Here is a 12,459-nt window from a genome sequence, read left to right as displayed (position 1 = left end):
TGCCAGACAGCACTGCAAATTAATATATTTGAGGTGTTGTGGAAGGGCTGGCTGTAAATGATTCCTCAAGAGTGAGGAGGGGTCTGCTTACTAATAAGGTATGAATGCTGTTAATGTGAGAAAAAATACAGAAGAGAATGTCAGTGTGTATTGCAGAACCTATTAAGTCTGCGGGTTCAGTGATCACAGACTCCAATTATTCAGAACAGCTCTTTTTATTTAACAACTCCAGCAACAGACTACAACTACTGAACAGAAAAAAACAGGATAAGTCATGCACTTTTATACCTTTCAGGCAGTGAGCTGCTGCCTTTGATTGGCCCTAAGCAGAGCAATCAGCTTCCTTTGATTGGTTAGTTCCTTGGCTGGCAGAAACCCTCATTTGCATCAGTGGCCAAATGTCCACATACATAACAGAAACGTTCACTTTTGCATTTGCATTAAAGACAATGTTACACAAGTTTGAGTTAGGCAGATGAGAAAAGCCCTGCTCTCTGACACTGACTCATTGTCACCTCTGTATCTGTATTGTAGACTCCTCCTTCCCTTTCCCTCCCAGAGATTCTCTCCTCATTCAGAGCCCTGGACAGGATATAATGGAGAGGTTTCTTGAACCCCTTCTCCCTGTAGCTACCGACTAGAAAGTAAATAATTGGATTGATACTGCTGTTCACAGAGGCAAGTAGGTAAAATATTTTAGGTAGTTTACAATAGCTCAACTCTCTGAGAAAGAGTTGTATACTGAGGGGAACAGCAAAAATGATAAAGCATAGGACAGTGAGTAAAATAACTATATAGATGTGACCTGTATAGTGTTGCTGTAAGCAGTACCTCACTTTTATGAACAGGGTAAGGCTGGACAGAAGCATGCATGGGGTGAAGATGAAGAGGTTGACAACTATAATTACTTTGGTCATATTCTGACAAGCAGAATTTACCCATGAGAAACAGGAGAAAAAGTTCACTCCAGACAGTACAATGGCATAGGACCACAGTACTGCAGATACAGAAAGAGGAGACCAGTTATGACAGTTAGATCGGTACCAGATTGGGAAAATGGCACAGAGACATCTTTCAACACTAATGGCTGTTAGGAAATATATACTAGTGCTGTATAAGAATAATTCTGCCTTATACAATGTATGCATCAGTGTACACCTGGGGAAATTGTAGCTACCAAAATATTCAGCAGCAAAAATGCAGACAACAATCAGGCAGAAGATGAGATAAGCAAAGTCAGCCACTGCTAAGTTGAAGATATAGATGATAAAGGGCTTCTTCCGGATATTAGATATGAGAAACCAAAGGATGATCCCATTCCCTGCTAAGCCAAAGAGGCAGATGAGTTGATTGATGATATAGATTACCCCATCAGTTGAAGTGTGCACACGAATACTGCATCCAGTTCCATTGCGTACCCAACAGCTAGTGCTTTGTCCTGGTGAAGTCAACATTGGGGTTGTCCTCTCAGTCATTATAGAGCCTTATAGAGGCAGAGACTCTATGGAGGCAGAGACTCGCCTCCCTGTTCCTTTTTCACATTCACCTGCAGGCAGCAAAAAAAAGTGGAAACACAACAGTAATTCAGACTACATTCACCAAGTGATTTCTGTAGCTCATGGAATAAAGTTGTATGTTATCTTGATGGCAATCAGAAGGATTCCCCGTTAGATAGCCTTTAGAAATGAAACAGAAAATATTTCTTGCCTCACATACATTGATCTGAGATTGGACCACAAGTTGAGCTTGTCATGAGACCCCAACTTAGGATCCCTTGGAATGGGGCAGGTCAAACAAGATAAAAATCCCCAGAAGGCTGAAAGTTCTCACACCCCAGACTAGTGCTACCACCAGACCCTTTCCACTAGCCAACCAACCAGAGACCAAGTCTCCACTGGAGTCCCCCAAACCAACAGACTATAGAAGGAAGGCACGTTAGACAGATTGAGAGAAAAAGAGTACTCACCTGGTTCCACAAAAGTGATCAATGCTAATTCTCTACAGGATTAGGATGGACAGGCGGTTAGAGAGTAGCAAGGACGAACATCTGGAAGAAGATCTGGGCCCTGGAAGATGAGCCAGCAAAAGGAAGCAGATAAAGAGAACATGCTGAGCAAGGATTTATGCAGAAGCAGCATTGCTTGTTACACCATTTTGTGAGCTGACCTATTTAGTGAACAGAGTACTATCCTGACTTTTTGCCTTGTACTCTGAGTTTGTTAACTTTTGCTTGCTTTTATAACGAGAAACCTAGATCTTGTTTCTTCTATTACATGGACTAGTTTATAGGCTATACTCTTGTAACCTGACTTGTTGTTGTTGTTGTTTTGTATCCCAGAAACACTAGTTAGAGTAATAGTGCCAGGCTTTGCCTTGAATATGACGTGTTACTTCCAATACACAAAGAAAGAGAATGAGGTAGCAGCAACAGCCCTGGTAGCTCAGAACCAAACACTGCAGGAACAGTTAACCAATTGGCCAATGCATTGGTTCCCCATGCTTCCATTTTGAGTCATTTGGGAATGCCCCTTTCCTCATTTCCTTCCTTCCTTCCTTCCTTCCTTCCTTCCTTCCTTCCTTCCTTCCTTCCTTCCTTCCTTCCTTCCTTCCTTCCCCCTCCCTCCATTCCAAAACATCTGCCTTAAAAAAAAGTGTGATCACATTACAACATTGTGTATAAGTTTTTTAAAAAGCAGTCTTGCAGTTTTGCACAGCAGTGTTATAATGTTATAACATTATACTCATTTTAAAACTCAGGGTTAAAAAAAAACATTCAGAACACTTTGGAGGGAATGGGGGAGGCAATCAAGGATGCAGAATGGTGGGATTAAGAGGTGCGATAAAAACAATGGTGCAAGCAGGCATCATTTTGCAAAAAAAAAAAACACCTTTTTTGAGAAGGGAAAGGGGGCAAAGCATGATGGGAGGCTGCCTCCATTAGACTCAGTGTGGAAAGCATGTCATGAATTGCAGCCTGAGAAATAAGGGGAGGAAAGCGCAAATACAGAAATGCTAGAGTTGACTTGCAGCATGCAGAGGAAATCCAAAGCAAGGCTAAAAGAAGGAATATCCCCTAATGAGGAAACAGTCAGTGTCAGCTCTGTATTACGCTACAGCCACAGGATTTTGCAGCTGTCTGAATGAGCCTGTTCAAGGGGCAGATTGCCAAGTGATCCATCCCATGCCTCCTCAACCAGTCTTCCTTCCTAGGAATTATGATGGAGGAGCTGAAAATGGTGTTTACCAACTCAGTGCAGTCAGAGAATGCCAACAGGTGGATCTGCCATTTGTGTTATTTAATTAATTAATTAATTATATTTATATACCACCCTCCCCGAAGGCTCAGGGTGTGGTACTGTAGTGGCTTATGCTGCTGAGTTCCAGCTCCTGGTGCAAGACTTGACCTGGAACAAGTCGACCCTGATAGATCAGGGAGGGCCTCACAGACAAGGTGCTGGATGAGCTGACATATACCTGCCACTCTCCAGGTACTGGTGGTGGTATGTCAATGCATTGAACACCATATGGAGGGCCAAAGACGGACCCATGGGTCATTTTAGAAGACAGAGCCTCACTATCATTCAGTCCCAATCCCCAGTCCTATTCTGCTGGCACTGGCGGGGGCAAGCCCATGTAGTAAGTTGTATCTTGCACTGATTCCCAAATCCTGGACCATGATTCCTCATTTCCTCTGACCCCTGTACTGGTTTATAGACCATGTTCTTGTATCCTGCCTTATTCATTATTGTTGTATTTTGTGTCCTTGAAGCTATTAGGCCTAATGGTGTGGGTTACCTCCCATGATTTTGACTCGAGTCTTGGAAGGTTACAAGCAATTTGCTTTGCTTCAAAGAAAAAAACATCCATCTTTTTTAGGCCTAAGCCTGAACCATTGTTTTGAATTTGAACAAGAAACTGCTTAAAGAGACCAGTTTCTTGACACAAGCATTCATGAGGCTAGGATTCTAATGGGGCTCCAAAACAAAATCTTGGCAAACAGTGTTGGGAAAGAACATGTGAATGTACCCAATCCCGACATTGAGACAGTTTATATTTTCATTTTAAACAGGTTTATTTCAACAGAAAATTCTAGAAATTCAGTGAGATAACCATGCTATGAATACAATGGTTTAGCTGACAATATCATGAGACAAGTAGAATATAAATAATTGGATTAAGTACTATCTTTGAGGAGTTCGTGCAAATCAAAATTAGCTGTCTATGTGATTCACCATTGGTCTCCAAATATCAATGGTTTTAGAAACTTTCTTTTTAAATAAGCTACCAGTTTTGTCATACAAAGCATGTCATTTAATTTCTCTAACCGCTCTATTTTATTTGAGAGGTGATTTTTCTTGCAGTGATGAAGACAACAGGAGCAGTCGTTTCCTCCAGTCTTCCTCCAGCCAAATCAATAATGTGGAACACCTCCCACATAGTTGGAAACATTGGCTTGGATCCCCCCAGAAATCCCTGCTGATAGAAGGACCTTCTCACATCTCCCCTTCCACTGCAGGCCACAATGCCCACTGAAATGCTGCTCATGAAAAACGGGGGCCCCCAGGGATAGCATGAGGGAGGAGATGGAAGTCTGCAGTGGGAGGGGGAGCCATGAACATTGTTCTCCCTCCATTAGCAAACGTGTTAGCTGAGATCCAGTTACAGTCTGATCTAGACTGTGCTCCCCACCCTGATTCTCCTAGTCACCTGCCTGCTACTTGAAAGCAATCAGCCCAAGAACTGACACCATCCAAGCCGAGGCTGAATTAGTTGCAACTTAAATAAAAGGAATTTAACAAACACTCAGCGAGTAATAATGAGAATGGCAACCTCCTCTTAATACACACACATACACCCCATACAAGATTCTAAAGGAGCGGTAAAATAGGTTGTCTCCTTCTTTTTCTCATACCCATGCATTTTTGGACCCCTCAAACTGTTGGTTTAATTTGAATCACTAATTTAAATTTTACCTATCCCAAAGATTCAGATGGGCAGTGTAATAAAAGGGAAGTCAGCTCCAACACAAAAGCCTTTCACATTTCCAAAAGGGTGAAAATCTGGCTGCAGCAAGATCTCATGAGCAGATATTTACAGTTGTGCAGTGTTCCCCCAAATGCAGCCGTATGTATTTTTGCAATACATGTTATTATTAAAGTGATGCTCGAATTAAGAAAAAGATGGAGAAGAAGGATTATATTGTCATCCTGGAAATAGCAGAAGAATAGAAAATATTGAAGGCTGAAAATAAAAACCATTAGGAACAACAGAGAAATATAGAGAAATTAACTCTTTCAACCAACTTTTACCTTGCTCTTCTCCAATCTTTCTAAATGTCATGGCAAGAACATACTGGGTCAGTAGTCTCTTGTGAGTAAGTCATCTTCAGCAAGTTAACGCCTTGTAGTTATTAAATGCAATTCCCACTGTAGAAAGCCTTTGAGAATGAGTTTCTTCAGGACACAGTTTTTGCTCTGGGTTATAAGAACATATTGCTTGCATTCTGATATCCGTTAAGTGTCTCCTTCATACTGGGCAAGGCAATATAGAGCTATTGCATAGTCATCATCTCATTATTTCCTCTTGAGGAAGGAGTGGTTTGTGTTGTCATATAAACACATGCTGAGTGCTTTCTTCCACATTAGCCCATTTCTCTGAACTGATATTATTAACTCTCTGAAGAATCCAGGTGAGATTGCTGCCAAACTATTGCATTCCTGTGGGTGTATACTATCACTCAGTCCAGCAAAATGAAGAGCATTCCTCCAGCACAGGAAGGCTTCTTGCACTGAAGTCTCCATATTTATCTAACCCAGTGAGGCTCTGTGCTCCTCCTGTCTTTTGAAAAGTGTGGTTGATGTCCTCTTTTTTTTTTTTTTTTACTTTGAACTTAATTGCACTGCCAGACGTTCATATGTGAACTGGCAAAGCACTATAGATTCACCTGATGTATCAAAGTAGCCTGTGAAACTTTCACTGATGTGGTTGATGAAATTCCAGGTTTCTGTGTTGTCTCTCTATAATTCCTTCTTGGACAGCTATATTTATATCTTTATCTGTTCTGTGCACATCTAACCCTTCAATCAGGTTAAAAGTATGGAGATTAGTTGCTCATGGGAGGGAGCAAGAGATTGGACCTATGTTCTCTCATCTGTTGAACAGCTGATTGGTAAGATATGAACAGTCTTGATCGACGGTAGCTCCATCATTGCTATTGCTTGCTATTGCTTTTCAACAGACAATATTTTCCTTTTCTTGTTTTTGTTGATTTATATTTCCTTGTTACGCTAAACTGCAAACACACAAATAAAAAATAAAACAAATGAAAAATGCCTGTCTGGCTGTAAGCATAATTTCTTTTCTCTATGACTGCTCCCATGCGGAAACAGTCTTGATTAACATATTTAATCCTCTAGGATCTGTAAAGGTAGAACCAGAAATGTTTGAGTTGATGTAGTCCAAACCTTATTTTGGAGTGCAGATGGGGTAGAGTAGCATCAGTATTTGTAGCCAGGCTGAAGAAGAAGGAACTAGGAAATGCAAGTATAAAAGTGGGAACCACTTTTTCAGTCTTGTCACTTCCATATCTCTTCCCTCAAGCAAAACTAGGATAGATGTATGCAAAATAGCTAAGAGAGTAGAATAAATTATACGAAATCATGCAAGACACAGAATCAGCTTTCAGTGTATAATTTGGATTGCATGATGTTGCAAATACACGTAGCACTGCTAGGAAATGGAATATTCCCTATGCAGAAGTTTTTCCTTTAGAATAAATATCTGTATCCCCTGGAACAAATAAGATTGACAACTGTGCATTTAAGGACATCTAAAAAGGTCCTGTGGAAGAAAAAACCTGACTAATAATAGGCTTCTGGAACCATGAAATCTGATTTAGTCAAGGCTTTGCTGCCATCATGTGACCAAAAAGGGCAACATTCAAAAAACAGAGAGAGGACATTTCAATCTCTGAGAATATTCTGGCCATGATTTTTAAGTATTATTCAAAACAGGTATGTTGAAGCAAAACTGGATTGCATTAATCAAGGTCTAAAGTGAAACTTTTTTCATCCATCACTGGTATTAATAGAGCAAAGCCACAGAGATTATGTCATGACAGAAGTACAATCCTACAGAATTATTCTAGTCAAATCCCATTGATTTCATTTGATCTGGACTGTGACTAAAATTTCATTGAAAATCTGTTAGACTTTGGTACTCCTTTTTTGTTTTTATTTTTTCCTTTTAACCTTATGGACTTTTTTTAGCAACAACAATGCTTGACATTTATATACTACATTTATTAGCACACTTTAGAGTTAAAAGTATTACACATGCACAATTACAGTGATTATTACAAACTTTAAAAAATAGGTCATTGTAATTATCATCTTAACATTAACAGTGGAAGAGTAGGATATATTGTGCCATGTTTAAGGCGCCTGGCCCATACTAAATCTCTGTCTCAGGTGACATTAGAATCAAGGACTTAACGTTTCAGTTCTAAACATAATCTCCTGCGAGTAATCCCCATTAAGACCTGAATAGAATTCTAAGTAGACTTGTTTAGGATTGCACTGTTAACCACTCACATTTCATTATTGCATGCTAACAGGTAGGGTTGCCAACCTCCAGAAAACACCTGGAGATATCCTGGAATTACAACAGATCCCCAGACTACCAAGATCATTTATCTTAGAGAAAAGGGCTGCTTTGGAAGGAGGACTCTATGACATTATACCCCACTCAGATGCCTCCCCTCCCCAAACCCTGCCAGGCTCCACCTGTCGAATACGTGGGTTCAAGAACCACATGGCACTGGAATCGTTGCAGCTCTCTTTAATTGTGAGTGTACATAATACAAGCAGCACCAAGACTTCACTCTGAAAAATCCCCTTAGGAGCCAAACATTTGTTGTTGTTGTTGTTGTTGTTGTTGTTGTTATTATTATTATTATTATTATTATTATTATGAGTTGGTTCTTATATGCTGCTTTTCTCTACCAGAAGAAGTCTCAAAGCAGCTTACAGTCACCTTCCCTTTCCTCTCCCCACAACAGACACCCTATGGGGTGGGTGAGGCTGAGAGAGCCAAGATATCACTGCTCGGTCAGAACAGCTTTCTCAGTGCCGTGGCGAGCCCAAGGTCACCCAGCTGGCTGCATGTGGGGGAGTGCAGAATCAAACCCGGCTCGTCAGATAAGAAGTCCACATTCCTAACCACTACACCAAACTGGCTCTATTATTTTTATTATTTTTATTTTTATACTTATGCTTAAATTTATTGCCCACCTCACCCCAAGGGCTCACAGCGGATTACAATGTAGTCTAAAATCCCCATAAACCCCTTCAAAGAGGCATTAAAAATACCATTAAATACAATATAGAAAAAGAAGAAGAGTTGGTTCTTATATGCCACTTTTCCCTACCCGAAGGAGGCTCAAAGCGGCTTACAGTCGCCTTCCCTTTCCTCTCCCCACAACAGACACCCTATGGGGTGGGTGAGGCTGAGAGAGCCCTGATCTCAGAAAAGATGCTGTGGCAGAAAATACATACCTAACTAAAATACACACTAATAAGGAGAGGGTGAACCAAGGGCGCAGATGTAGCTCACTACCACCACTCATCTTCCTTGCTGCCTGGTCTCAACCATAGACCTGGTGGAAGAACTCTATTTTGCAGGCCCTGTGGAACGCTGAAAGATATACATAGAACCATGTGGCTGGCCAGAGCAGTGAGCCATTGGCACAGGCCCCTTGATTAATTTAATCAGGTGTCATAGTGGCTGCAAATGTTCGAGTCCAGGTTTTCCCAATCCTACTGTGGACCATGTGCTTGGTCCTCTGTATGATTGCCCATGTGCCCACATACACAACACCACGCCTCCCATCTCAAGGAATTTCTCAACCTATAGAAGGCAACCCTTGTTGTCAGACTGTTGCTTTAGATCAGTGGTTTTCGACCTTTTTACTGGCCTGACCCTGGCGGCGGGGGCAGCCCACGCTTTTACATGGGCTACATACGCGGGCATGTGCATGCGCAGGTGCACAAAAATCAAGGCGGCGTGGAGGTGGCCAGTGCCATGGCTCTGATGCCTCTGCCTGGCTCTGCCACCCACCAGCCACTGGCCACCTACGCCAGCCACCAGCTGCTGCCACCACCCACCTCCACCTACCTCTGCCCTCCTCCCCAGCAGGCCACCGCCACTGCGGCAGCCAGCAACCTGACAAACCTATGGAAGGGGCCAAGCAACCACAAATAGGGTCGGGACCCCAAGGTTGAGAACCACTGCTTTAGATGAAGGACTGGTTTTTAGACTGCCAATTTCCTAGTAGAACCTTGAAATCTCTAAGAAATTCATCTGGTCTCCACACTAGAGAGATCAGTTCTCCTGAAAGAAATGGGCCACCCTCCCTCTCCTCTACCCCCAAATTTCCAAACATTTCCCAACCTGGACCTAACAGCCCTATTTGGATATAAATTTTCTATCTCAAAATTATATATTGATTTTCTAATTTAGTTTCTTCAGACAAGAGTTAAGGATTTGGGAGAAGAAACGGTGTAAAATTCATATTGTATTACAACATAATTGTAACCACAGGACAGAAAGTTTGATACTTTTTTGCCTTTGTTTTCATATTTTCTTTTATGTGAGAGTCTGTTTCACGTTTAAATAGAATGCCACCTTGGAAAATGAAGAGGGGAAATACAAAATTAGGATTTTTGTTGCCCACATGATGGCAGCACAATCCCACAGAAAGCATTTCATGAAGCCAGTAAAAGTGTCCTAATAGCTTTTGCTAGAAGGAAAGAACTGTTAGTCTTTGAAGGTGCTACAAAGTTTCCATTTATTTTTACAAGAGGATCTTACTTAGGACTAAAGCACCTTAGAATGACTCTGCTCAGCTCCAAAGCACTGAGTTATTCAGCCCACTTTTTCGTTAGGCATTATAGAGACCAGCATAGTACTCTGTTCCCATATTCGAAGTTGATGCTACAGTGAAAGCATCATTCTTGAGCTTGCTGAATCCAGACGAAGGGAAAATTCCAGTCAGTGCAACTTCATCATTGTGGATGTGTGATTAAAAATCTATACTGTGATATTATGCCCAGCTCTCTGCAATCTTTAAAGGTAGATATGCCCTTTCAAAATCTGAACTTGGCAGCCCAAATTACATTTGAACTTCTGTAACATGAAAATGAGGATGAAAGAAACTGGGGAAATGTTAAAATGGGAATTAACCCTCATTGAGTTTTGGGGTTGGACATTATGATGTATGAGTGTTTCGCCCTTTCATCCAGTTGCCTGTTTGTTATGTTCTTTGTATCTGATAAAGTAGGTTGCACATCTACATACTGGGCCCAGTTTTGCCCAACAGTTGACAAGGGAGGAGGCCAATAAGGATCTTATATCAGCATATGCCACAGATGTGCCGACTCTTGCCTTGTGTAAGAGGAAAGAACCGCACTCAAAGAGTTGTTGTCAGTGGTGCTTCATCAGACTGGAGGGAGGTGAGTTGCGGGGTACCTCAGGGCTCGGTGCTTGGTGCGATATGATCTAGAGGGGGTGGAGGGACTACTCATCAAGTTTGCAGATGACACCAAATTGGGAGGACTGGCAAATACTCCAGAAGACAGAGACGTAATTCAATGAGATCTGAACACAATGGAAAAATGGGCAAATGAGGACAAGATGCAATTTAATAAAGATAAGTCTGGATCAGAAAAATGAAAAGCATGCCTACTGGATGGGGGATATGCTTCTAGGTAACACTATGTGTGAACAAGACCTTGGGGTACTTGTGGATTGTAAGCTAAACATGAGTAGGCAGTGTGATGCAGCGGTAGAAAAGGCAAATGCCATTTTGGGCATCACATCAAAATCACAAGATGTCATAGTCCCATTGTATACGGCACTGGTCAGACCACACCTGGAGTACTGTGTGCAGTTCTGGAGGCCTCACTTCAAGAAGGACGTAGATAAAATTGAAAGGGTACAGAGGAGAGCGATGAGGATGATCTGGGGCCAAGGGACCAAGCCCTATGAAGCTAGGTTGAGGGACTTGGGAATGTTCAGCCTGGAGAAAAGGAGGTTGAAAGGGGACATGATAGCCCTCTTTATTGTCAAGGTTGTCACTTGGAGGAGGGCAGGATGCTGTTCCCGTTGGCTGCAGAGGAAAGGACGCGCAGTAATGTGTTTAAACTTCAAGTACAACGATATAGGCTAGATATCAAGAAAAAAATTCACAGTCAGAGTAGTTCAGCAGTGGAATAGGCTGCCTAAGGAGGTGGTGAGCTCCCCCTCACTGGCAGTCTTCAAGCAAAGGTTGGATACACACTTTTCTTGGATGCTTTAGGATGCTTCGGGCTGATCCTGCATTGAGCAGGAGGTTGGACTAGATGGCCTGTATGGCCCCTTCCAACTCTATGATTCTATGATTCTATGATTCTATGATTCTATGATTCTATGATTCTATGATTCTATGATTCTATGATTCTATGATTCTATGATTCTATGATTCTATGATTCTATGAAATGGAATTTATCTTTAGGCTGCCACTACTTAAATTAAATCCTACTTGGTTCTGCATGGTCCGTTTCAGAACTTACATACCTCAACAGATAGGTCTTAAAACCATTTTTCTTTTTAAAAACACAGGCTTTACCCCTCAGACCCATGTGGAGTCCAGCTATAGGACCTAAGAAATGGTTTGCTGTTTTGTTTGTTTTGTGGCAAGCACTGTATTCATATTTTCCCCCCACTCTCTAAGTGGCTGTGTCTTTGCAAGCAATCCTATTTAGTAGTGTCTGACCTTTTCAGTGGCCCTTCTCTGGTGTTTTTGATCAGTCCCCGGCACACAATGTCAAGTAAGAAATTAGGGGTGGGGAGAGCTTCACTTTTTAAAGTTAGTTCTTCCAAACTGCTGAAGAAGGAGTAAGATGTCCTTCCTGTAGTTACTCTGTTGCTGGAAAAAATTTCTGCTTGATATAAATCGTGATGAGAGTTACACCCTCATAACCTCATTGACTTAATGGGTTTGAAAGGGTGTAACTCTACTTTGGACTGCCCTATATCTTTCAGAGTTGTATGGAAAGCAAAATTTCCCCAGACATTGTTTTCAAAGCTACTTGTAACGTTAGAGAAGAACTTGTTTTTGTAGCAGTCTTTGGCTCCTTGTGATAGTAAAGGTGGGGGTACACATTTTCTTCATTTTTAAAGCTCATGATCATTTTTCTCCTTTTTTAACTTTCCATGGCAATGATTTTCAAAATACACACCCTCTGTTGCATTATTTAATTGAAAGAAACATGAAAAGTAGGGAGGAATAGAGAGATGGGATAACAAATTGTAATAGTTCTTCCTTCATAATTTGCTAAGGGGTAAGTAGAAGGAGAGTGGGTGCCTTCCGATTGGCCCCCTCACCCGGACAGACGAGAGCTCCAGCCAGTCGGGTGAGG

The 12,459-nt window shown here is 41.6% G+C and overlaps 1 protein-coding gene across 3 annotated transcripts in view; it reads right to left on the bottom strand.

Moving 5' to 3' along the window:
- Window positions 1-258: 258 nt before the first annotated feature.
- LOC143829679 (proto-oncogene Mas-like) overlaps window positions 259-12,459 on the bottom strand; it is a 40,425-nt gene continuing 28,224 nt past the window's right edge. The window contains exons 1-3 of one of the 3 annotated variants that reach the window (XM_077320935.1): window positions 5,310-5,720; window positions 1,967-2,066; window positions 259-1,546 (exon numbers count right to left, since the gene is read on the bottom strand). In XM_077320935.1, coding sequence (XP_077177050.1) covers window positions 468-1,475 — 1,008 coding nt within the window. In that variant the 5' untranslated portion in view covers window positions 1,476-1,546; window positions 1,967-2,066; window positions 5,310-5,720 and the 3' untranslated portion in view covers window positions 259-467. Of the gene's footprint in view, window positions 1,547-1,966; window positions 2,067-5,309; window positions 5,721-12,459 lie in introns of those variants that run through there. The other 2 variants (XM_077320936.1, XM_077320937.1) reach the window with 2 other exon arrangements.

This window comes from Paroedura picta, chromosome 2 (genome assembly GCF_049243985.1).
Source record: "Paroedura picta isolate Pp20150507F chromosome 2, Ppicta_v3.0, whole genome shotgun sequence".
Taxonomy (NCBI): Eukaryota; Metazoa; Chordata; class Lepidosauria; order Squamata; family Gekkonidae; genus Paroedura; species Paroedura picta.
The sequence above is the reverse complement of the archived record's forward strand: the minus strand, read 5'-3'. Positions and strand labels throughout refer to the sequence as shown.